At 39.1% G+C, this 25,784-nt stretch overlaps 1 protein-coding gene across 1 annotated transcript in view; it reads left to right on the forward strand.

Moving 5' to 3' along the window:
* Nucleotides 1-1,626: 1,626 nt before the first annotated feature.
* SPATA7 (spermatogenesis associated 7) overlaps nucleotides 1,627-25,784 on the forward strand; it is a gene marked incomplete at both ends in the record, with an annotated part of 38,734 nt that continues 14,576 nt past the window's right edge. The window contains 6 exons of the mRNA XM_080707188.1: nucleotides 1,627-1,645; nucleotides 4,248-4,322; nucleotides 7,394-7,489; nucleotides 11,674-11,721; nucleotides 16,575-16,717; nucleotides 24,315-24,784. Coding sequence (XP_080563314.1) covers nucleotides 1,627-1,645; nucleotides 4,248-4,322; nucleotides 7,394-7,489; nucleotides 11,674-11,721; nucleotides 16,575-16,717; nucleotides 24,315-24,784 — 851 coding nt within the window. The remainder of the gene's footprint in view (nucleotides 1,646-4,247; nucleotides 4,323-7,393; nucleotides 7,490-11,673; nucleotides 11,722-16,574; nucleotides 16,718-24,314; nucleotides 24,785-25,784) is intronic.

The following is a 25,784-nucleotide window of genomic DNA, read 5'->3' on the forward strand; positions in this document are numbered from 1 at the left end:
TTGAATACCTCCTTTTATTTGCCAGCCACTATACAAATCATTACTGGTAAGCACTCGTAGCATCATTTACATTTTAGGAAAACAGACCTGAGGCTGAAGGAGATTTAGAATCTAATTCAATATCAAATTTGTAAATAGTAGGAAGCCCACAATTAAGTTTTATTATTCTGGCTCCAAAGCCAGTATGTCATTACCGCAGTAGTTTTGTATTGAGGTATGATTCTCCCCCTCCCCACAGGTGACACAGGGATACTGCTAAGCATCTTTTTTTTTTTTTTTTCGGGTCTGGGAATGGAACCCAGGGGCATGCGACCTCCGAGCTACACCTCCTGCCCTATTTTTTATTCTTTATTTTGAAACCGGGTCTCACTGAGTTGCAGAGGGCCTCACTAAGTAGCTGAGGCTGTCCGCGAACCGCCATCCTCTGGTCTCAGCCTCCCAAATGCTGGGATTACAAGCGTGCGCCCAGCTGCTAAGCATCTTTTAATACACAGGGACCAACTGCCCCTCCCTATACTGGATGTATAACAAAGAATTATACATCCAGTCCAAACTTTTAATAGGGCCAGCTGTTAAAAAAGTCCTGCGTACAAATGCCCTTTGCCCTATCCTGATCTTATTTCCAAGAATCCACAGGAGTAAGGGCTTCAAATATAAACCAACTGTAGAGAGCCACTAGTAAATCAACCCCTTGTTCACGTTACTGCTCTCTTCCACTCTAAAGGCGGAAAGATTGAGGCCTTAAAGTAAAAAGGGCTCCAGGATAAGAGGCGAGTTCAGGAAGCAGAAAAGAAATTCAAAGGGATGATTGGATTAAGGTGTGCCGGCTATGGTGGAACATTGCTGTAATCCCAGTACTTGGCAGGCGGAGACAGGAGAATCACAGGTTCAAGCCCTGTCTCGGCAATTTACTGAGATTCTCAGCAACTGAGTGAGAACTGTTTCAAAAATTAATAAATATAAAAATAAAAGGGCTGGCTGGAGGTCTAGCTCAGAGGTAAAATGCCTCTAGGTTCGATCCCAATACAGGAAAAACTAAGGTGTAAATATGTCTATGTTTTCTCACCCCCAAGATTTTCACTAGTCCCAAAGTTCCGGGACTGCTTTGAAAATTATTTGGAACGGTTAAATGTTACCCCGACCTCCCGGAACATTTGTGTTTGACTTTTTTCTGGGACCCAGGGGACATGGATGCCAGATGAGAGCGCCTCCTTTCCCCGTTCTCCCTGCAGGGCCAAGGCCTGCCAGGTGCTGGCGACTTGGCTCCTGACAGACGTGCGCTCTGTGGACGACTGGCAGAAGCCCAGAACAACAGACTGGCCGCGGTGCCCTCGCCGGCCCTCCCTGCATCCATCCGCGCCAGCTCCGCTCCCGCCCGGGTACCCTCGGGGGCGGGGCGGGGCGCGCGCGCCCCCTACGCGCTGACGTCACAATCCCGACGCTGCGGAAGCGGCCCGGGCCCCTAGCAACCGACCTGGCGACGCTGTCCACACCGCTGCCGCCCCCCGCCGGCTCCTCCTTAACAATCTTCAACAGCCGGGGCTGGGCCCAGCCGGGGGGGTAAAGAACCGAAGGGGGCCCAGCGACTCCCCGCGTGTCCCCACGGCGGCTGCAAGAGGACTAAGCATGGATGGCAGCCGGAGAGGTAAAGGGCAGCCTCGGGTCGGGGCTGCGCGGGGCAAGGCCGCGCTCTGGGCGCCCCCGGCCCCCTGCTTCTTCGCCAGCGTGGCCCCGAGCTCAGAAAAGCTCGCAGGCGATTCCCCGCCCAGCCTCTGTCGCCCTGACACGGGGTCGGGTCTCCTCCGCCGGAGGTGCTGCAGCCTCTATTATTGCGGCAGTTCCGAGGAACCCAGCTTGGCCTTTGGAGTCCGACCTCGCTGGGCCTCAAACCAAGCGCCTTTGCTGCTTTTCAAAGAGAAGTTCTCCATCCAAATCCCACATCGTGGAATTCCCGAGAACTAGTGCAGATAATACATAGAATATTCCCGAGAACTAATACAGATAATACATAGAATACTCCTGGCACATTTTAACTACTCGGAATGTATGAAGTCTCCCATTCAGTCACTGACTCGCTCCGCCCCCACCCCCCCAAACTACTGACTAGGCTACAGCTTCTCTGATGTGAATAGAGACCCCCCCTAGGAATCCTCTTAAAATGCAGATTATGATTTGGTAGGTCTACTTGGGCTGGGGGAGGGTGGGTTGAGATATTGCATTTCTAATTAGGTAATGCACTGTTGCTGGATGGGGACTATAGTAACAAAGGACTAATCCATAATCACAACGTACGCCTGCCCTTGCCTGGATATTGTGAGATAAGTGGACATCCTAGGGGAACGGATGGAGCCATATAACCATAAATTTCTACAAATCAGCCTCATCCAATTTGCATCTTCATGCTTTCTAAGCTCGTAGCGTTCTTCAAGCTAAATAAGGCAGTCTGCACATGCCCCTTCCTTCCCAATGCAGTGTTCTACTTACCTATTTGAAGGGATACCTTGATTTGAGTATGAATGCATCTTAATTATGTCATCATTGATCAAAATCGGGGCAGCAAATTAGACATTCTGACCTTATGCCAACCTAAGTTTTAGAAAAAGCAATTCAAAATGCTGTTGATAGCTTTCAGAACCAGGCGTAGTGGCGCACGCTTGTGATCCCAGCACTTGAGAGGCTGAGACAGTAAGATCGGGGTTCACGGACAGCCTCAGCCACTTAGTGAGACCCTGTTTCAAAATAAAGAATAGAAAATAGGGCTGGGGTGTAGCTCGCAGGTAGAATGCCCCTGGGTTTCATCCCCAATACCGAAAAAAAAAAAAAAATGTTTTGTATAGCCTTCAGAAGTTTTATGACATAAATTGGGAAACTTGCAGTGTGCCAAGAGCTTTTCCCTAATTGTATCTAATACACACAAAAAAAACTTGCTAGGCAAGTATTATTCTCATTTCATAGTGAATAAAACAAGAGGTCATCACTAACTTGCCTGAACAGGCTTTGAACATAGGTGAGGAATGCAAAACCCCACTGCCAGTGCTTTACTTATAATAGCATTGGAGTGGGCTCTTGGGGAAAGGATATGCATATTTAAAATAATAGACTTACTAAATTTTTAGTATTTACTGTTTATTTAATTAAATTAGAGTCCGGACCAGGGTGTTGTGGTGCAGGCTCAGCTATAACTTACTCTTTTTTTTTTTTTTTAATGTGTGTACAGTACTGCAATTGAACCCAGGGGCATTCTACCTCCAAGCTATACCCCATCTTTTTTTTTTTTTTTTTTTTTTTTGCAGATCTGGGGATGGACCCCCCCCCCCCGAGGCATTTGATCTCTGAGTTACACCCCTGTCCTATTTTTCATTCTTTATTTTGAAACAGGGTCTCACTGAATTGTGGAGGGCCTCACTAAGTAGCTGAGGCTGTCTGCGAGCCGCCATTCTCCGGTCTCAGCCTCCCGAATGCTGGGATTACAAGCATGCGCCACCATGCCTGGTTCTACACCCCATTTCTTTTTGAAACAGGGTCTCTCTAAGATAATGGGGCCCCTCCTGTCTCAGTTTCCCAAGTATTGACCTTACACACATGAGCCACCATGCCGCAGCTCTATAACTTTACTTTGTATGTGTGTGTTAGTGTGTGTTAGTGGGGGTAGAACTCAGGAAAATTCCACCTTCAAGTGACACCCCCCCCAGCCCTATTTTATTTGGAAACAGGTTCTCACTAAGTTGCAGAAGGCCTCACTAAATTGCTGAGGCTAGCTGCAAAACTGCAGTCCTCTCTCAGCCTCCCAAGTACTGGGATTACAAACATGTGCCATTACACTGGACTAACTTGCTTTAATGGGGGGGGGGGGTAATTGGAGATGGAACCCAGAGGCGTTCAACTTCCCAAGCTACATCCCCAGTTCTATTTTTTTATTCTTTATTTTGAAGTAGGGTCTCAATGAGTTGCAAAGGGCCTAAGTAGCTGAGGCTATCTACAAACTGCGATCCTCCTGTCTCAGCCTCCCGAATGCTGGGATTACAAGTGTGTGCCACCACACCCGGCTCTAACTTGCTTTCTTAAAAGAGAAAACTTTAACTGCAGAATTTTTCCTGGGTGATACATAATTTCTGGCTAGTAATATAACTGAATAAAACTTTAAATTACTCTAAAGATAATTTTATTTAAATGATTCAATATTTTCCATAAAAGTTGTGTTTCACTTACACTAATTTGCATTTATCTGGTTTTTTTTTATTAATTAGTCAGAGCAACCTCAGTCCTTCCCAGTTACGGTCCAACATGCCTATTTAAAGGACACTTGGGCACCAAAAGTAACGGTAAGTGAGATGCTTAAAATGGTAGGTTTGTTCAAAAACTGTTTCCTCTGTCTGCAAGTTATAGGATATGATGAAACTGTTACTTCATTTTATGGACATTTGGACTCGTTACTATTAATTATAATTAAATATAAGAATTTTTTTAGAGAATTTTGGACTCTGTGATTTCAAACTGTTGTGCCCTGACTGTTGACTAAGCTGCCTCCTGCAGCAGCCCAGCTCTGCTTTTGCCAACAGTCTACTCTGGGTTAAGGCAGGCCTGCCTTGAAGAACAGTGATTATCAGTACTGAAGACACAGCACTGGCCAGGAAAAGCTGCGTAGAGGAAAATAATGCCCAAATAACACATTGCATAGCATCTTTATACAACTACATTCTAAATCCTCTGGTGTTTTTAGATTTTAAACCTTTAGATTTTAAACCTTTAGATTTTTTTTTTTTTTTTTTTTTTTTTTTTTTTTTTTTTAGTGGTACTGGGGTTCCTGGAAGCCCTTCTACCTCCGGGCTACACTCCCAGACCTATTTTATACTTTTTTTTTAAATTTGGAAACAGGGTCTCCTAAGCCAGCATGCGCGGCTGGCTTCGAACCTGCGCGATCCTCCTGTCTCTGCCTCCTAAGCGCGGGGATTACAAGCGTGCGCCACCACGCCCGGCTTAACCTTTAGATTTTAAAAAGTTTAGAAATCCACAGTGAATTTCTAATGTTAATTTTTAAAATGAATTTTTAGGGTTAGTGATGTAGCTCAGTGGTAGAGTGCTTGCCTAGCATGTGCAAGGCCCTGGGTTCAACCCCCAGTACCATAAATAAAGTAAATGTTTATAGCTTAAATGTCGTAAGTCTGGATGTGTAGGCAAAATTAATGAAACCTGTTGTTTCTTATTTACATGAAAAATATTTGGTATTATTACATCTAGATGTGAAGGAAGGATCTCATTTTCAATTATCTCACTTATTCCTTTGTATCAGATATGGAGAGGAAAAAAAAGTACATACCAAAAACATAAACTTTGAAAAATAGGTCTTACATAAAAATTGAAGATAGATATATACATAAACAGGATGAGGAATAATATGTAAATATTGTACGAATAATATGTAAATATTATTACATAATATTGTAAATAGTATAAGTACGAGGCTGCCTTGGTTCACATCTGAACATCGCAGCCTTTATCAGCAGTGTGACCCAAGTCCTCATTCATAACTCTGCCAACAGATTCCACTTTTATCAAGTGATGATGGTAATGACTAAATAGATTTACACATGTAAAGAGATTGGAGCAATACATGGCAAATGGTACTCATTCTAGAAATGTTTTTAATAATAGTAAAGCTCACAGTTATTGTATTATGCTTATATTATTACATGGCAAATGGTACTCATTCTAGAAATGTTTTTAATAATAGTAAAGCTCATAGTTATTGTATTATGCTTATTACATGGCAAATGGTACTCATTCTAGAAATGTTTTTAATAATAGTAAAGCTCATAGTTACTGTATTATGCTTATATTATTACATGGCAAATGGTACTCATTCTAGAAATGTTTCTAATAATAGTAAAGCTCACAGTTATTATATTATGCTTATATTATGCATAGAGTTTCCTTAGAAGGGTTGATTTAAAAACTGGTAGAGGATGTATCTAGAAGGGAAGACGAAGGTTCAGGGCAGAAAAGTCACATGTGTTTCCATCTCTACTGGCTCTTTTTAGCTATTGTTATTCTTTTGTGGAGGGGAGAGAAAGAGAAAGAGCGAGGGAAAGGGGAAGGGAGGGATTCAGTCAGAAAGAGGGATGTTAGAGACTGAACCCAGGGACGCTCTACCATTGAGCTGTACCCCAGCACTGGCCTTTTATTTCTTATTTTGAAATGGAGTCTTCCTAAATTATCATAAATTGACCTCAGACTTGCAATTTTGTTGTCTCAGCCTATGAAATGCACCACTGCACCTGGCTTAATTATTGAATTTTTTAGAGCTATATGTAAATATTACTTCTCAAAAATTGTTTTTAATATTTTAAAATTTTTGTATACATTTTTCACTTATATATACATGCCTAACAATTTCTTTTTTTTTTGGGGGGGGGTGGTACTGGGAATGGAACCCAGAGGCTTTCTACCTCCGGGCTATACTCCCAGACCTTTTTTCTATTTTATTTGGAAACAGGGTCTCACTAAGTTGCTGAGAGCCTCACTAAGTAGCTGAGGCCGGCTTTGAACCTGTGTGATCCTTCTGTCTCAGCTTCCCAAGTGCGGGGATTACAAGCGTGCGCCACCACGCCCGGCTATGCATAACAATTTCTAAGATTCCTTTAAGCAGTTTGGTTGAGGGCTAAGAAGTTTAATGTCATGGAAATTGTTGTGATTGTACTTGTTTTTGTTTGTTTGTTTGTTTGTTTGTTTAGTAATGGGGATTGAACCCAGGGGCATTCTACCTTTTTCACTAATTTTTAATTTTGAAATAGGGTCTCGCTAACTTGCTGAGGCTAACCCATGACCCTCCTGTCTCAGCCTCCCAACACTGGGATTAAGATCATGGGCCACCACACCTGGCTTATACTCATTTTAAGATAAGCATGGTACTTCTAAAAAGACAATAAACGAATTACAGATCTTATTTTCAGGTGCAAAGTTAGAAATTCTCCTCTCAGAATGGAGTCTTGGTATGAAGTTTGTGTTTGGGGATGTGTTTGCTTTCTTAAACTCCATGGACTCATCAAGTATCAAGTAGGTGGCTAAAGATTTTTAGCTATAAGACTGAGAGCTATCAAAAAGAAATAATTTTGTAATCATAGTGATAGAATATATTCTAGAATCTCTTCCCCACACAGGCCCGCAAAACATTCTTGGAAAGTCTTGAAACCAGATGGTTAATAGCTTATTAATGTCACCAGTGGAAGATGAAGGCTAGGACATATTCAGCATATGTCAATAGGCACAATGTCAATATCTCTGTGGCTGAATTTCAGAATAGTTTCTAAGAATGAACTTAATAATGAATAACTTGTTTGCGTCATGATTGTTATGTTACTTTTAAATATATAATGAACTATGTTTTAATTTTTAGCTTTTTGCACTGACTCCTCTTCTCTCAGCCTAAGTACCCTCCAGCTGGTCAAGAACCACATGGCTGTTCACTATAATAAAATCCTTTCAGCAAAAGGTAAAAATGTGCAAATGTGGACTTTTGTACCCAGTTGAAACCCCCAACTCCATTCCTCATTAGGATAAATCCATGGCAAAAATTACTGTTATTTATAGGAGGATTTGTGTTTGCATAGTGAGATACCACCTACCGGCTATATTTGTGGCAAATTCAGAATGCTGATTTGTTAATCGTATCTGAATTCTGTATAATGCCTAGGTTATTTCATTTTATCAATGAAAATCAATTTATTTCATTTATTTGTGTTATTCCTGGTATTTGTTGTTATATATTGCTCTTTGTAGAAATTTGCAATCTGTTTTTTGTTGTTTGTTTTAAGTCCATTAAGGGAGTTGTACAAAGAAGATGCTAGGGACTGTTTTTCTTTTATTGTCAGCTTTAAGAGATAATTTACATTCAATAAAATGCAGTAATTATTATATGTATACAGTTAAATATTTTGAATAATATATACATTTGTATTACCACTACCACAATCATGCTATAAAACAGGGATCACTTAATGCAGCTTTTAGGCCAAATCCTCCTACCACCCTATTTTTGTATTGCTCATGGACTAAGAATAGTGTTTATATTCTCAAATGCTTGCAAAAAATAAAAAGAACAATATTTTGTGACATGTAAAAATAATATGAAATTCAAACTTAATTGCCTATAAACACACGTTCATTCTTATACATATTGTCTGTGGCAACTTTTGCACTAGAAGGCAGAGTTGACTAGAGTTTTGTTTGAATTTGGGTACTGGGAATTGAACCCAGGGGCATTCTACTTCCAAGTCACCACCCAGCCCATTTTATTTTTTTTATATTTGAAACAGGGTCTTAAGTGGCCGAGGGTCTTGCCAAGTTGCTGAAGCTGTTCTCGAACCTTCTATCTTCCTCTCTCAGCCTCCCAGGTACTGGGACTACAGGCGTGCACCACCATGTTCAGCCAGAGTTGACAAGTTTTGACTCTATGGAGTGTGAGGCATGTAGCCTCTGGCCATTTACAGAAAAGTTTGCAGACTTCTGCTATGTAACATTTCCATCATCCCAAAAGATTCCTCCTAACCCTTTTCAACCCATCTCCTACCGTCAAATCCCTGATAATCACTCATCTGCCCTTTTTCCTTTAATTTTACTTTTTCTAGAATTTCATGTCTATAGAATCATACATTTTGTATCCTTTTGGGCCTGGTTTCTTTTAATTAGTGTAGTACTTTGGAGACTGATCCATGGTGTATGCAGTAGTATTTCTTCCTTATTATTGCTACATAATATTCCATTAAATAAATCTACTGCAATTTGTTTAGTGATTGTCCAGTTGGTGAACGTTGACTCACTTTTGGCTACTTAAGAATAAAGCTAGCTGGGTGTGGCGGTGCCTGTTTGCAATCCCCGTGCTTGGGAGGCTGAGACAGGAGGATCGCACAGGTTCAAAGCTAGCCTCAGCTACTTAGTGAGGCTCTCAGCAACTTAGTGAGACCCTGTTTCCAAATAAAATATAAAATATGTCTGGGAGTATAGCCTGGAGGTAGAAAAGCCCCTGTGGGTTCCACTCCCAGTACCACCAAAAAAAAAAAAAAAAAAATGGGGCTGGGGCTGTAGCTCAGAAGTAGAATGCCCTGGGTTCCATCGCCAATATTGAAAAAAAAAAGAAAAAGAATAAAGCTGCTATAATTATTCACATATAACCTTTGAACATGTGTTTCTGAGTGAACTTATTTGCTGGTGGAATTATAAGGCAATATGATAAGTATATGTTTAACTTTTCAAGAAACTACCAAATTCTTTACCAGAGTGACCACCTTTTTACATTTCCATTGCTTCTGTATCTATCAGTATTTATCTGTATCTATCTGTATTTATCAGTATTTGGTGTTGACAGTCCTTTTTTAATTATTATACTGGGTATGTAGTAGTATTTCCTCATAGCTTTAGTCTGCAGAATTTCCTTAATGCCTAATGATGTTGAACAGCTTTTCTTTTGTTTATTCATTTCGTTTGTTTTGTGATGCCGGAGATGGAACCTAGAGGCATTCTACCTACAAGATACACCCAGTCCCTCTTTTATTTTTTATTTTTTTAGAAACAAGGTCCCACTGGGTTGCTCAGAGTTTTGCTGAGTTGCTGAGGCTGATCTCACACCTGTGGTCCTCCTCTCTCAGCCTCCCGGGTACTAGGATTACAGGCGTGTACCACTGGACCCAGCTCAGCTCTTCTTAATCTTATTTGCCATTTGTATATCTGGTTTGGTGAAATGTCTATTCAAATCTTTTGTCCATTAAAAAAAATAATAGTTTGTCTCCTTAGTATTAAGTTGTGAGTTCTTTATATTTAAATGTTTTACAAATATTTTAGCTATTCTTTTTATTTTCCCCTCTTTTACCTTGGTGCTGGGGATCAAATCCAGGTCTCTACAACTGAACTACATCCCCAGCCTTCATTTTCTTTTGAAAATTTACCGGAAAGTTAAGAAATAGAACAGAGAGTTGCTATATGCCCTTTCCCTAGCTTAATGTTAAATTTGTGAAAAAAGTACAAATATCACAACCAGAATACTAATATTGATATTATACTATTAACTACCGACCCTATTTGAACTTTTAAACCAGTTTCTTACTAATTTTTATTTGTTTTTTTGTTTTGTGGGAAGGTACTAGGGATTGAATCCAAGGGCGTTCTACCTCTGAGATACACCTCCAACACTATTTTATTCTTTATTTTGAAACAGGGTCTCACTAAGTCGGGAGGTCCTAAGTAGCTGAAACTGGCTGCTAACCTGCGGTCCTCCTGTCTCGGCCTCCCAGATACTGGGATTACATGCATATGCCACCAGGCCCTGTTTAACTTTTGAAATTTTTTATTTCTCATTTGAACACCAAAAGTTTAGTTTTAAAAACAGTTCATATTTTATGGTTATATTTAAATGGTTGAAAAAATTAAAAGGTAAATAATATTTTATTTAACATAATATAAAATCAAGTCCAGTTTTCAGGGTTTTTATAGTTTATGTTGGTATCCTACTTAAGAAATGTTTTCCTAAGCTTAGATCACTGAGGTTTTCTATTGTTTTTCTCTAGACGTTTTTTGGTTTTTTGTTTTGGTTTGGTTTTTATTGTTTGTTTTGTTTTGGGGGGGCGGTTGGTGGTACTGGGGTTCCTGGAAACCCTTCTACCTCCGGGCTACACTCCCAGACCTATTTTTATATTTTTATTTGGAAACAGGGTATCTTAAGCCAGCAGCAAGGCTGGCTTTGAACCTGCGCGATCCTCCTGTCTCTGCCTCCCAAGCGCGGGGATTACAAGCGTGACCATGCCCGGCCTAGAAGTTTTTCTACTTTATTTAGCTCTTACATTTAAGTTTGTAGGATGTTTTTTGTTTTTGTTTTTTGTGGTTTTTTGTTTGTTTGTTTGTTTTTTTGGTCCTGGGGATTGAACTCAGAGTTATTGTACCTCCAAGCTACCCAGCTCTTTTTATTTTTTATTTCGAGATAGGGTCTCGCTAAGTTTCTGAGGCTGACTTCAAACCTGTGATTCTCTCATCTGAGCCTCCTAAGTACTGGCATTATAGGCATGTGCCACTACACCCAGCTTGTGATCCATTTTGAATTATTGTATAGGGTATGATTTAAAGGTCATTTTTTACCTATATTTAATTTTACAGTGCCATTTGTTGAAGAAATTATTCTTTCCCTATTGAATTGTCCTAGCATCTTTTGAAAGTCATTTGGTCATATGCTTGGGTCTATTCCTGAGCTTAAATTTTGGATCTGTTATCATTAAGCCCATTCCATACCACCTTTATTACAATAACGTTATAGTAAGTCTTGCAATCAGATAGTATAAGCTCTTAGTCTTGCTCTGTTTTTTAAGCTCGTTTTATGATTCCTAATAACTTACTGTGTTACAGTGCATGTGACAGGTATCACACCAGTGATGCTCTTTTTGTTTCTTTTTAGCCTTTCTTTCCTATCTTTTGTTTTGAATAGTTTATATTGCCATGTATTTTCTTCTAAGGTATCTAATGAGCTATTAATCTCAACCAGTCTGTTTTTATCAAGTATGTCTTATTTTTCATCTTTAGAAGTATAATGAAAAAGCAAGGAACTACAATTTGGAATTTTTGTGAGTTCTATATTTTGCATTATCATTGATAAATATTGATATTATTATTAAACAATGAACTTTTCTTTTTCAGCTGTGGTAGACTGCTCAATTCCATTAAGCGTGAGTGCCAGCATCAAATGTAAGTAGCTTTTTTTTAACCTACTGTCTTTTAAAGATTATGGTAGCTGATCTGGGCCTGGTGGCACATGCTTGTAATCCCAATACTTGGGAGGCTAAAACAGGAGGGTCACAGGTTTGAAGCCAGCCTCAGCAACTTAAGGCTTTCAGCAGCTTAGCAAGGCTATCAGCAACTGAACAAGACACTGTTTCCAAGTAAAAGTTTTTAAAATAGGGCTGGGAGTGTAGCTCAGAGGTAGAAAACCCCTGGGTTCAATCCCCAGAACCACAAAAAAAAAAAAAAAAGGATAATGGTAAACCATGCATGGTGGTGGTATGTGCCTATAATCCCAGTATGGGGGAGGCTGAAACAAGAGAATCACAGGTTTAAAGCCAATTTCAGCAACTTAGTGAGTCCCTCAGCCATTTAGTGAGATCCTGTTTCAAAAAATAAAAAATAAAAAAATAAGAAGGGCTGGGGTATAACTTGGAAGTTGAGTGCTCCTGGGTTAAATCTCTAGCATTAAAAAAAATTTATTTTTTTGGTGAAATACATGAGCATAAAATATAGCCTCCTCACTATTCTTAAGTGTTCAATTCCATGGCATTAAGTACATGTTTATTTTAATAGAATCATCATCATTATCTGTCTCCAGAACTCTGCATTTTATAAAACTGAAACTCTTGTACCCAACAAACAATATCTCCACCCACCACGCCCCTGGAAACTACCATCCATTCTTCTTCTTTTTTTTTTTTTTTTTTTATGCAGTACTTGGAATGGAACCCAGGGGCATTGTGCCTCCATGCTAATTTTTAGCCCTAATTTTTAGCCTTTTTATTTTTGAAACAGGGTCTCACTGAGTTTCCTGGCCTCACTAAGTAGCTGAGGCTGTTTGTAAACCGTGATCCTCTGGTCTCCTCCTCCCAAGTGCTGAGATTACAAGCATGCACCACCAAGCCAGGCTCCATTCTTCTTCCATCACTGTGAATTTTTTCTTCACAGGCTACTTTATAACTCCATGAATTTCTCTAGTCCCAGTTTTTCAAATAAATGGACTCATGTGCATTTGTTCTTTTCTGACTGGCTTGTTTCACTTTGTATAATGTTCTCAAAGCTCATCCATGTCATAGTACCTCAGAATCTCCTATTTTTCAAAAGGCTGAATGAAATTGTATTTTGTATATGTAGCACACGTGTTTATACATTCAGCAGTTGACGGGCACTGGAGTTGCTTTCACTGGTTGGCTACGGTGAATAATGCTGCTATGATCATGAGTATGCGGCTGTCTCTTTGAGATCCTGCTGTCAAATATTTTGGGGTCTATACCCAGAAGTAGAATTAGTGAATGAAATGGTAATTCTATTTTTAATGTTTTGAGGGACTGACATCCCGTTTTCTATAGCGGCTCCTTTGAGGACAGTCCAGGGAAGATGCCACACAGAGGCTGGTCAGGTCCCTCTCTCCTTGTGCGTCTTTTCCGTGAGCAGTGCCACGGCTGCCGCCCACTGAGCCTTGTGCTTGGCACGTCGCGTCCTCCCCTTCCATCCCCTTCGTGCGCAGACCCTAGTGCAGACTCTCACATCCTTGAAGGAATCTTGAGATTGGAGTCGTTTTTATAGGAAGGAGAAAGGCATTTTAGGCAGGAGTAGAGACTTTTAAGCATGCATATTTAAGGCTTACCCTTGTAGAGCTGATGTTCATTATTATCAATTTGGCTAACTTAGAAACAGGTTTTATAAACATATCAAAACAAAAAAAATCATCCAGTTGTGGTGACGCACGCTTGTAATCTCAGCATTTGGGAGGCAGAGACTGGAGGATTATGTTTCCGGGACAGCCTCATTTACTTAGTGAGGCCCTTTGCAACTCAGTGAGACGCTGTTTCAAAAATAAAAAGACTAAAAAAATAGGGTTGAGGGTGTAACTCGGAAGTAGAATGCCCCTGGGTTCCATCGCCAGTACTACAAAAAAAAAAAAAAAAAAAAAAAAAAACTTTCAATTTGAATCATCTCTGTTTTTGTAAGATCTTTACACTTCTGTCATAACAGACTTCTGAGTTCATCCGTTCAGTATTCCTAGTATCGAAACTGGAATATAGTTTAAGAAATTCTGTATCCTAGCTGGTGCACACTTGTAATCCCAGCATTGGGGGTGAGGGATCGCCATATGCAGACAGCCTCAGCTACTTAGGGAGGCCTTCTCAACTCGGTGAGGCCCTGTTTCAAAAATAAAAAGACTAAAAAATAGGGCTAAGGGGTGGAGCTCAGAGGTACAGTGCCCCTGGATTCCATCCCCAGTACCACAAAAATAAATAAATTAAAATAATAATAATAATTCTGTATCCTTACACATAAGATAGGGGTGTGTGTGTTACTAGGGATTTAACCCAGGGGTGTTCAACAACTCTGAACTATACTTCTAGCCCTTTTTTTATTTTTTGTTTTATTTTTTAATAACCACAAGCTGGCCTTGAACCTGTAATCCTCTTATCTCAACCTCCACGTACTGAGATTACAGGTGTACACCACCACACCTAGTTTAGTCTTTTTATTTGATTATTTGATTACTAAGCTTGTCCTTTTAATCTTTTCAGTATTTCTTTTGAAAATGATTCTATTTTTAGACATTTAATTGAATATTTATTTTGACACATAAAAATTATACATATTTAATGAGTAACAGCTAGGCTGTATTTTTAGCGGTTTTATTGAAAACATACTGATTTTTACCAAATTTGCAGAATTGTGCAACCATCACCAAAAACCAATTTTACAGCATTTTTTATCACTCCATAAAGATCCCTTGTACCCATTTGTGGCCATACCCTTTATACCCTTTCACACTCCCAGCCTCAGACATCCACTAATCAACTTTCTTTTTTTTTGGTACTAAGCAATTCAGGGGCATTATACCTCTAAGTTACACCCCAACCCTTTTCACTTTCAATTTTTAAAAGAGTCTTGCTAAATTGCTGAGGCTGGCATGATGCCCTCAATCATCCTATCTCCACCTTCCAAATACTGAGATTACAGGCCTGTGCAACCACGCTTGGCTGGATTATGTTTAATTTTTTAAGAAACTGTCAAAACTGTTTTCCAAAGTGGCTGTATCATTTCACACTGACATCTGCAACATATTAGGGTTTCAGCTTCTCCATATGCTTGTTACCACTTGATACTGATTTTCTTTTTTATTATAGTGATTCTAGTAAGAGTGAAGTTAATATAGAACTTTTTTTAATGAATAGTGTCTTAGGACTCTGTCATCGTTTTTTATTCACCTCTTTTACCTATGATTAAGATAGTATATATGCCTGAGAAAGTTCTAATTAATACCACAAACATTATCACCTAGAATTGACTTAGTACATTCACTAAGCAAGTATTCAAGGATAGAAAAAGTTGAAAGTAATAATTTCAGTCTAATTTTAAATGAAAGATAAACACATTTCCTCTAGCATGCTTTCTTCATAATTATAGTTAAAACCTTAAATATACATACAAATTGCCTTTGTTTTTCAAGCTTGTAGAAACTTTAATAAAGAAATTCTAATTCAAATCAAGGTGATTTAAACTTGAAGCTATCTCATCCATTAAGTTGGAAGAGAGCCCAATAAAAAGAATATCTAATTTTTAATTTTATATGAAAATATAGGTCATTTTTTAAAGTACTGGAGATTGAACCTGTAGTTATTCCACCTCCAAACTATATCTCCTGCTCTATTTTTTACCTTTCTTTCTTTCTTTCTCTCTTTCTTTCTTTCTTTCTTTCTTTTTGGTACTGGGGTTCCTGGAAACCCTTCTACCTCTGGGCTACACTCCCAGACCTATTTTTATATTTTTATTTAGAAACAGGGTCTCTTAAGCCAGCGTGGCTGGCTTTGAACCTGCACCATCCGCCTGTCTCCGCCTCCCAAGCGCGGGGATTACAAGCGTGTGCCACCATGCCCGGCCTTATTTTTTACTCTTTATTTTGAAACAGGGTCTCACTAAGTTGCAGAGGGCCTCACTAAGTAGCTGAGGCTGGCTGCAGACCTGCGATCCTCCTGTCTCAGCCTCCCAAGTGCTGGGATTACAAGCCTGCACCACCACGCCCAGCTATATAGGTCATCTTAATGATAATCTCCTAGCTAATTCTGAAATTTGGCTAGTTGTCATTTCACCATATTTTAATACAATAAGTCTTTGATAGCAAGTCGATGGCCTGACCAGAAATTTACTAAAATATGAAACCACTTTTTTGTTTGCTTTTTCAAAAAATACCAGGTAAGAGAAATAGAAGTCATTTGCCTGGATTTAAAATGTTTTTAAAATGGGGTGTGTTTTTGTTTTGTTTTATTTATTTTGAGTCATAGTCTTGCTGTGTTGTCCAGGCTGGAATAGAACTGTTGGCCTCAAGCAATCCCCCTGCTTCAGCCTCCCAAATAGCTGGGACCACAGGCACATGCCACCCACCATCCCTGGCCATGACATCATCTTTTAAAGCCATATAAACCTTTATATTTTAAGAGCATCTGATGCTTTTGACATCATTTCATTGGGAGGAGAAGTCTAATTTAAACACTCTGTATTTAGGGATTATGAAGTGACAACATGGTTAAGCATTTCACATTTTCCTATCTCTATAAATATCTGCTGGGAATTGCTTTCTTCTGCCTTTAGGCTTGCCAGGGTTGTCATGTGTTTGTGCTCTTTAGTTAGTCCATTTAGAACTTCCATAAATGACTTGCATACTGTTGGTATCTACACAGAAAAGTATATAGATTTTACTTACATGTCATAGCGTAAACATTTTAAACAAGAAAAATGTTCCATTTTATTAGTCTGACAAGACCAAAATTTAATTTTTGTTTTGTTTTATATTTGTAAATGTTTGTTTTCCCTCTTAGATGCAGACCAACAACGAAGAGAAAAGCTAAAAAAGGAATTAGCACGATATGAAAAAGAGTTTAAAGCTGCCGTGCAGGCCAATTCTAAAACGAATTCCAAGTCACTTTTTAACACCATACAAAAGGTACAGTCATATTTCATTTTTTTAAAAGCAAATGTTTCTTAGGTACTTCATTGGTGGTGCCACCTGACGTTTTGGTAACATTTACTATAGTTTAGAATCAGCGAACATTTACTATTAGAGCCAGATGGTTAATAGTTTAGGCTTTTCAGACCCCTCTGTCTGCCACTTTTCTGCCATTAGAAAGCACCATAGATAATATATAAACAATACATCTGGTTATAAGGGTTCCTCTAAAACTTATATTAACTAATAAGACCGGAGGTCAGATTTGGTGTGTGGACTACAGTTTACTGACCTCAGTTATGGGTATTTTTTGAAGATATAAAGGAGTTTATTAAAAAGATAGAAATACAGAAGATAGTTACAGCCTCATGTTACCCAGGGGTAACATGAGGGGGTGCTTCGAACGAAATCACCCAGTTATTCAGACATTCCCTTTAACATCTAGTTAAAAACATTCTATTTTATTAATATTTTTTTTCTTTTTCCTTTCTAAGAATACTGATTTTATCTAATGCCTTTTTGCATTTCTTAGAGATAATGATGTAATTTTAATCATTTAATTTGTTACTTTTTGTTTTTGCTTTTGTTTGTGGTACTAGGGATTGAACCTATTGGTGCCCTTTGTATGAGCTACACCCCTATCCCTTTTTATTTATTTATATTTTATTTTGCAACAGGGTCTGGCTAAGTTACCATATACTGGACTTGAACCTGCAATCCTCCTGTATCATCTTCCCGAATACTGGGATTACAGGCACCACCTCACCCAGCTGTGAATTATAGCTCTCTCTAATGTCAACCAACTTTACATCCCTAGTTTAACAGAACTTAGTCATGATCATGACCTTTTTGTATATGTTGTTGGATTCAGTTACTAATATTTTGTCTAGGACTTTGGCCTCTGTTCATTAATGATATTGGCTTGACATTTTTCTTTTTCTATTCTGTCTGGTTATGCTAGCCTCATAAAATAAACTGAGAATTCTCTCTTCTTTTTCTGTAATCTAGACTAGCTTATGTAAAATTTTAAATTATTGTTCATAGAATTTGATGAAACTCAAAATGTTTTATTTTGAAAATTTTAGAATTAACCCGGCATGGTGGCACATGCTTGTAATCCCAGTTCTTAGGAGGCTGAGACACAAACACCATAGGTTCATGACCAGCCTCAACTACTTAGTGAGGCCCTCCACAATTTAGGGAGACCCCGTTTCAAAATAAAAATTAAAAAATAGGACTGGGGTATAGCTCAGAGGTAGAATTCTCCTGGGTTTAATCCCCAGTACCACATACACACACACACACACAAAATCAGCATCTATAAAATAAAATAACATAATGAATTTATATGTTCCCATCCCCAAGTGTGACAGTGACAGGCTGGTGACCAGACTTACTTCATCTGCATACCCAACTCTACCTCATCTCAGATTATTTTTATATAAATCCCAGATACCGATCCAGGCATGGTGGCACATGCCTGTAATCCCAGTACTTGGGAGGCTGAGATAGAAGGTTTGCAAGGTCAAGGACAGCCTTAGCAAATAGTAAGACACTTATCAACCTAGAGAGACCCCGTTTCAAAATAAAGACTAAAATAGTACTGGGGGGTGTAGCTCGAAGGGAGAATGCCTCTGGGTTCAATCCCCAGTACCTCAAATTTAAAAAATTAAAAATCTCAGATACATGTCAGGCATGGTGGCACATGTTTGGAATCCTAGCGTTTGAGATGCTGACACAAGAGGGTTGTGGTTCACAGATCAGCTACCTAGTGAGGCCTTCTGCAACTTAGTGAGAACTTGTTTTAAAATAAAGAATAAAAAAAATAGGGCTGGGGGTATAGCTCAGAGATAGAATGCCCCTTAGTTCCATCCCCAGTACCGCAAAAGAAAAAAAAAAAAATCCCATATACTATATGATTTTACTCAAACATTTTAGTATATATCTAAAAGATAGATTTTTTTAAATCATGGTCATGTGTACATGTACATCTCTGTCAACATGATTTTCATTATTATGAGTCTATAATGCACCCACAAAAGCATATTAAAAAATAAGTAGCCGGGAATGATGACACACGTATGTAATCCCAGCATTTGGGAGGCTAAGACAGGAGGATCACGGTTTGCAGACAATCTCAGCTACTTAGTGAGGCCCTTTGCAAATCAGTGAGACCCTGTTTCAAAAATAAATTTTAAAAAATAGGGATGGAGATGTCGCTCAGAGGTAGAATGTCCCTGAGTTCCATCCCCAGTACTGCAAAAATTAAATAAGTAAATAAATAAATAAATCTGAGCCAGGCATGGTGGTACATGCTTGTAATCCCAGTACTTGGGAAGCTGAGACAGGAGGATCACAGGTTCAAAACTAGCCTCAGCTACTTAGTGAGACCATGTTTTAAAATAAAGAATTAAAATTTGGGCTGGAGGTGTAGCTCGGGGTTAGAAAGCCCCTGGGTTTAATCTTCAGTACTGCAAAAAAATAAATTAGCTAAAAAAATTAAAACCATGGCCATAATATTATTATGCCTTAAAAATTAATAATTTTTATCTGTGGTGGCGGCACCTGCCTATAATCCCAGTACTTTGGAGGCTGAGATGGCAGCATCACAGGTTCGAGGAACAGCCTCAACAGTGTGAAGAGACTCTCAGCGACCTAGCAAGACCCTGATTCAAAACACAAACTCAAAAGGCTGGAGTGAGGCCAGGAGGCAGAGTGCTCCTGGGTTCATTCCCCAGGACCACAAAATGATGATGATGATGATGATCCTTTAATGTCATCAATTAGCCAGTGTTGAGATATTAGCTCATAAATTTTCTAAGTTTTCTGGAATTGAAATCTAATTTCAATGAATTGGTAAGATTTTAAAATCCATAATTTTCTCCCTCGCCTACCTTTTATCTCTGTATAAGGTATATATTAGGGGAAAAAACTGATTTCTGTGAACCCTCTGGGCAGTACAAATTTTGTCTGTGGTCTTGTGTGGAGAGAACATGATTTCAGGGGCTCAGAGACCAGTGGTCCCTTTTCCACCCTGGTTTCAGGGTGGGCATGTCCCCAAGTAAGTCACCTTGTTGGGGAATAGCCACAGAGTATCCCGGATCTTCACACAGGGAATCAGACCCTGAGCCTTTTTTTTCCCCTACTGCTAGCACCAAGATGTGGTAAAAGCTATCTCCTATTTGGCAAAAAACAGTTTCACGACTCTGCTTACCAAGTACCAAGTGCCATGTTTTTTCCTCCAGCTCTTTTCTTTGCAGATGAAGATGTGATTTATAAGTAGGCAGAGGGAATGAATGGTTAGGGTATTTGTGCCGTCCTAATGAATCTAGACGTCGCGCCTTGAGAGGATGGGGAGAACCGTTGGTAGCTGTGAAGTTGTGTCGTCATTCACTTGACAGAGGCAGCGCCAGCCACAGAGAAGGGCTGACTGGCCGGGAACCGTCTACAGCAGTGTAGAAAGCACAGGGAACGCATGAAGAGATGTTTATTGAAAAAGTAGACTCCCCAGGACTTGGTGGCTGATTCCATGACATGAAGGGTAAGAAGCAGGAGTTAAAGAGACCACCAGGTTTCAGGCACGGGCAGCCAGGAGGACACTACTTGTCCTTAATTGAAATAATGATGTCAGTCAGGCATGGTGGCACACGCTTATAATCCCAGCATTTGGGAGGCTGAGACAGGAGGATCTCAGTTTGAGAACAGCCTCAGCTATTTAGTGAGGCCCTTTGCAACTCAGTGAGACCCTGTTTCAAAATAAAGAATAAAAAAAAATAGGGCTGGTGGTGTAGTTCAGAGGTAGAATGCCCCTGGGTTCAATCCTCTGTACTGCAAAAAGAAAGGAAAGGAAAGGGGGAGGGAAGGAGGGAAGAAAGAAAGGAAGGAAGGGAGGGAGGGAGAGAAAGAAGTGCAGGCTTTCTTCAGGAATGGAATGGGGTAATATGTAGGAATTTACTTCTTCAGACATGTTTCATTTGAGGTGCCTTTGGAACATCTAAATTATTCAGTAGGTAGTTGTTCATAAGTGTCTGTGTCAGGAGAGAAACCTGGGTTGAAAATAGATTGGGAGTCACCAGGGGACCAGTGAAGATGCCTGAGACCCTGCCCCCAGCCATTCTACAGATAAAGGGTAGAAATAGAGCTCCCTCCTACAGAAGAGTCTTCTGTGTACTCTACTGAACTACCATCTGGGAATCTGTTCAGCAGTGTTTGACTCACAAGTGTATTTTTGTTTTAGGGAATGTATTTTTTAACTCAAAATTAAAAATATTTCTAATCTCTGACATTTTGAATATAAATCGCTAATTGTATTTTGAGATATGAATGGGGTTTTTTGAAGATAAAATTACATATTTTAAGGCCGGGAGTGGTGGCGCACGCTTGTAATCCTGGAACTTCAGAAGCTGAGACAGGAGGATCGCGCAGGTTCAAAGCCAGCCTCAGCTACTTAGTGAGGCTCTCAGCAACTTAGTGAGACCCTGTTTCCAAATAAAATATAAAATAGGTCGGAAATTGTAGCCCGGAGTTAGAAAGCCCCTGAGTTCTATCCCCAGTACCTCAAAAAATAAGTTACATATTTTGCTATATCTGTATTTTATATACTTATAAAATGATAAAATTATAAATATTTTACTTATATATTATACTTGTCTATGTCTATAAGATATCACCTATTCATTTTTCCTTTAGCATATGTAACTCTATAACTTATTTACTTCCATAAAGTATTTCACTCTGACCAGGCATGATGACGCCTGTCTGTAATCTCAGTAAAGAGGATTGTAGGTTCCAGACCAGCCTCAGCAATTTAGTGAGGCTCTTAGCAACCTAATGAGATCTTGTTACAAAATAAGAAATAAAAAGGGTTGGGGTTGTAGCTCAGGAATATGGATTCAATCCTCTGGGTTCAATCTCCAGCACCAAAAAAAAAAAAAATTTTTTTTTTTTTTTTTTACTTATGCCTTTGTATATTTTTGTTGATTCCACTTAGAATTCACAATAATTTGGCTGCACTGTTATAAGCCTTGATAAATATTTTAGACACATTCAGATTATCTCAAGACTTAACTTGGGCATTATATTTTGATAACTGGGTGGCTTTTATGGCTAACAGATATTTGTTATAATTACAGTCTATATTCTCTAAAAAGTCAGAAAGAAAATGCCTCTGACCTCAAAGCTGTTTAAATACATGAGATCACAAATCAGCCTTTTATTTTAACACCCATCCTCCTGTGCTTCTCTGGACTGACTCGCATGCTACTGTTCTCAGGACCCGTGGAAGCCCTTCTAGGCTGTATGCGCCCGACTAGGCCAGAGCTCCCATACCTCTCACCCTGCGCTGGCACTTACTGTGTGCTGGCTAGGTAACTCACTATGTGCATGTATTTTCTATTTCTGAATAAATATAGTAGGCATTTTTAAAGCAATAAGAAAGGTACAAGAACTATCTATTTTGAAACTTTTGCTTATAAAACAACTGTTAGTCAGATTTTCAAATAATTTATGACTCATCCTGTTATGGAGTTTAATTGATTCTTCAACTGTTTTAAAATCTGACAGTTGGAAAATCTTTGTATACCATTTCTTCTATTATTATCCCTGGAAAAGATTGTTTTTAGTACTCGTTTGTTCTGTGATTGTAAAATTGGATAGATGTGCCTGACTTGAAAACATAACAAGTACATAAAGTATTCACTGATAATTTATGCAAATTATGAGGCACAGGAACAATTTACAACATCACATTAGACCGGAAGGCTGACAGGACAGTGAGTGGTCAGATTACCACCCATATTTTGTTCCATTGCACATAAACTGGTGAATTATTTTTCTGATTTCAGACTTTATAATGCTCTCTGCTATTTAAGTTGTAGTGAATTTACACGTGTGTTACACATATTCTGTGCAAGCTTTCTGATAGTCATGATTAAAAGAAGCAATTATATAATCTCCATAAGCAGTTCAGCACAGTTGATTTCATTCTGTGTTCTTCTGCTTTTACAGAAAGAAAAAGCAGGTTATAAGGTAGATAATATGAGATATGAAAATATGGAAAAGTTTCATGCTTTTAATTAGCTCAGAACCATTTTTCCAGCTCCTATCAGACAGATAAAAGTACATTTCTTTTTTCTTTCCTTTCCTTTTTGTTTTCAGCACCAGGGGTGTAACCTGGGATTTTGCACACGCTTAGCAAGTGCTCTGCCACTGAGCTGTGTGTGTCCCAGGCCCATTATTTTATCATGAGAGGCTCTTCTTTGGCATTTCATTTTAGTAAGAAACCTCTACTGATCAGGGTTTCTTATGGATAAGCTAACGCCTTACACACTTCTGTTTTCTTAGCTTCTTCTTTTACCTAAATAATTCCTATGATAATTAATATCTCTGTAGCATTTTTTCAGATTATTCTTAGAAGCCAAACTCTTTGGGTATATAAAGCTGTAGCATGAGCCTAGTTTGGGAATACTCTATAAAACTGATGTACTGAAGTCATCAGTACCTTGGTGATTCAGAACTTAACACTAGAACACTTGCTTGCTTTGAGTAATTTTGCCTTCTATTTGAGAAAAGCATGAAAGGAAATAAGTAATGATATATTTTAGGAGGTAGTCATAATATCTCTTCACTTTTCTTACTTATAGAATATGAGTACTTAGGTTAGCTGACCTGTTTATTACCAGTAAAGGAGTTAAAATCATCTTGAGATTTTTTCCTGCTGGAAAAATACCTAAAATATATATATATATATATATATATATATATATATATATATATATTTTTTTTTTGTGTGTGTGTGTGTGTGTGTGTGTGTGTGTGTGTGTGTGTGTGTGTGTGTGGTACTGGGGTTCCTGGAAGCCCTTCTACCTCCGGGCTACACTCCCAGACCTATTTTTACATTTTTATTTGGAAACAGGGTCTCCTAAGCCAGCGCGCGCGGCTGGCTTCAAACCTGCGCAATCCTCCTGTCTCTGCCTCCCAAGCGCGGGGATTACAAGCGTGCGCCACCACGCCCGGCTAAAATTATATAATTTTTAAATGAGTTTTTTGTTGTGTTTTTTGTTTTTGCTTTTTTGTTGTTGTTGTGCTAGGGGTTGAGCCCAGGGGCATTCTACCTCTGAGCTACTTCCCCTACTTTTTTAGTCTTTATTTGGAAACAGGGTCTCACTGAGTTGTGGAGGGCCTCACTAAATAGCTGACGCTGTCCGTGAACTGCAGTCCTCCTGTTTCAGCCTCCTAAACTGGGATTACAAAAATGTGCCACCATGCCTGGCTTAAATGAGTTTTAAAAATAGATGCTATGATATAATTGTAAGAGCATGGGTTTGCCCTCAATTTGAATGAAAGTGTGAGACCTTGTATTTCAGTTTCTTCATCTGTTCCATAAGGCAAAAGATTGGGATACAGCTCAGTGGTTGAGCACTGTGCAAGCACTTGCATGTGTAAGCCAGGGGTTTGATCCTCAGCACTGTACAAAATCAGGGCCGGGGCCTAACTGTACCACCACTCAAAAGTTGGGGTGAAGATTAAATGAGTCTACATGTAAGTTACAAATTCAACTCTATGAATTTCTAACACATCAAATCAAATATCTTAGCCCTCAGGGGAACCACAGGACCAGGATGTGCTAATAAAAGGAGTCAATGGCTTTCCATCCTTCGAAAAGTCACTAGTGCCTTCTTCAGAGAGTCAACATCTAAGTCTACCGAAATCGGATAAAATTGTCGTGGATGGTCTTGAGCATTCCAGTTCCACCCTCTCCAGAGTGGACCACACAGCCTTCCGCCCCAGGAAGCCCTGCTGTAGGACCAAGCACAGCCGGAGGCCCAGGAGCGCCTTCCCACACTCCCACCGGCTCCAGTTGATTATTTCAAAAACACCCGACAGGGATCTTTTGGATAAACATTCTGAACTCTTTTCTGACAAACAATTGCCTTTCACTCCACGTACTTTAAAAACAGAAGCAAAATCTTTCCTGTCACAATACCGATATTATACGCCTGCCAAAAGAAAAAAGGATTTTATGTATCAACAGGTAGAAGCTGAAACCCAGACTGAACTAAGCAGGTAGGGCACATTAGCAACCAATACTAAGTCCAAGAAATTAAATGAAAATAAGTTAATCAGTATTCCTTCTTTCTGTCACATACCATGTAGGCCAGACTTAAGTGCCTTTTTTATTGGAATGAGATTAACATGACTTCTTTTTCTATATATGGTTAGAATTGTTACTGCGTATCGTTAGAATTGATGCTCTGTATAAGAGTAATTGTTGAAAAATACGCAGCTACTAAAGACATCAGATTCCTTATGAATGTGAATGTTATATATTTTAATTTGTTTCAACAAATTTGTTTTTAACTGAAGTCTAGATCTTTTGTATGTTTTTAAATGTTATATTTTAGAGAGTCCTTAAAACATGTCATCAGATACCATTTGTGTAAATATGCACATTAATGATTAATATTAAAAGTAGCAAAATAATCCCAGTATTTGGAAGGCTGAGACAGAAGGATCATCAGTTTCCAGCCAGACTCAGCAACTTAGTATGACGCTCAACAACTCAGTGAGGCCCTTTTTCAAAGTAAAAAATAAAATAGGGCTGAGGATGTTGCTCAGAGTTAGAACACTCCTGGGTTCAATCCTCGGTACCCCCAACACAGACACAGTCACACACACACACACACACAGACACACACACAGACACACACACACACAGTGGCAAAACAGTGGCATATGGAGGGGAAACCCAAACTCTTTATTCAGTTACCCCTGTGCTCCCTTCCCCTTATTCAATCCAGTATAACAACAGCCAGGAATGATTTAGACAATTGGGATAATAGCTGGAAATTAAGTATAATTTGCTTCAGTAATGTTTTTACATACAGTAGTGCCTGGTACATGGTAAATATTCATTAAAGGTTTACCAAATGATCAAAGAAACAAATCTTGTAATATTACACTAGCAATCTATTTGCTACTAGGTTTTAGTTATTTTAGAAAGTAAAAATCATAAACTGGTATTCTTTGGGTCTGAAGTAATTGTGCAGCATATCAGATGAGACTG

This window comes from Muscardinus avellanarius (genome assembly GCF_963383645.1).
Source record: "Muscardinus avellanarius genome assembly, chromosome: 12".
In the NCBI taxonomy this organism is placed as follows: domain Eukaryota; kingdom Metazoa; phylum Chordata; class Mammalia; order Rodentia; family Gliridae; genus Muscardinus; species Muscardinus avellanarius.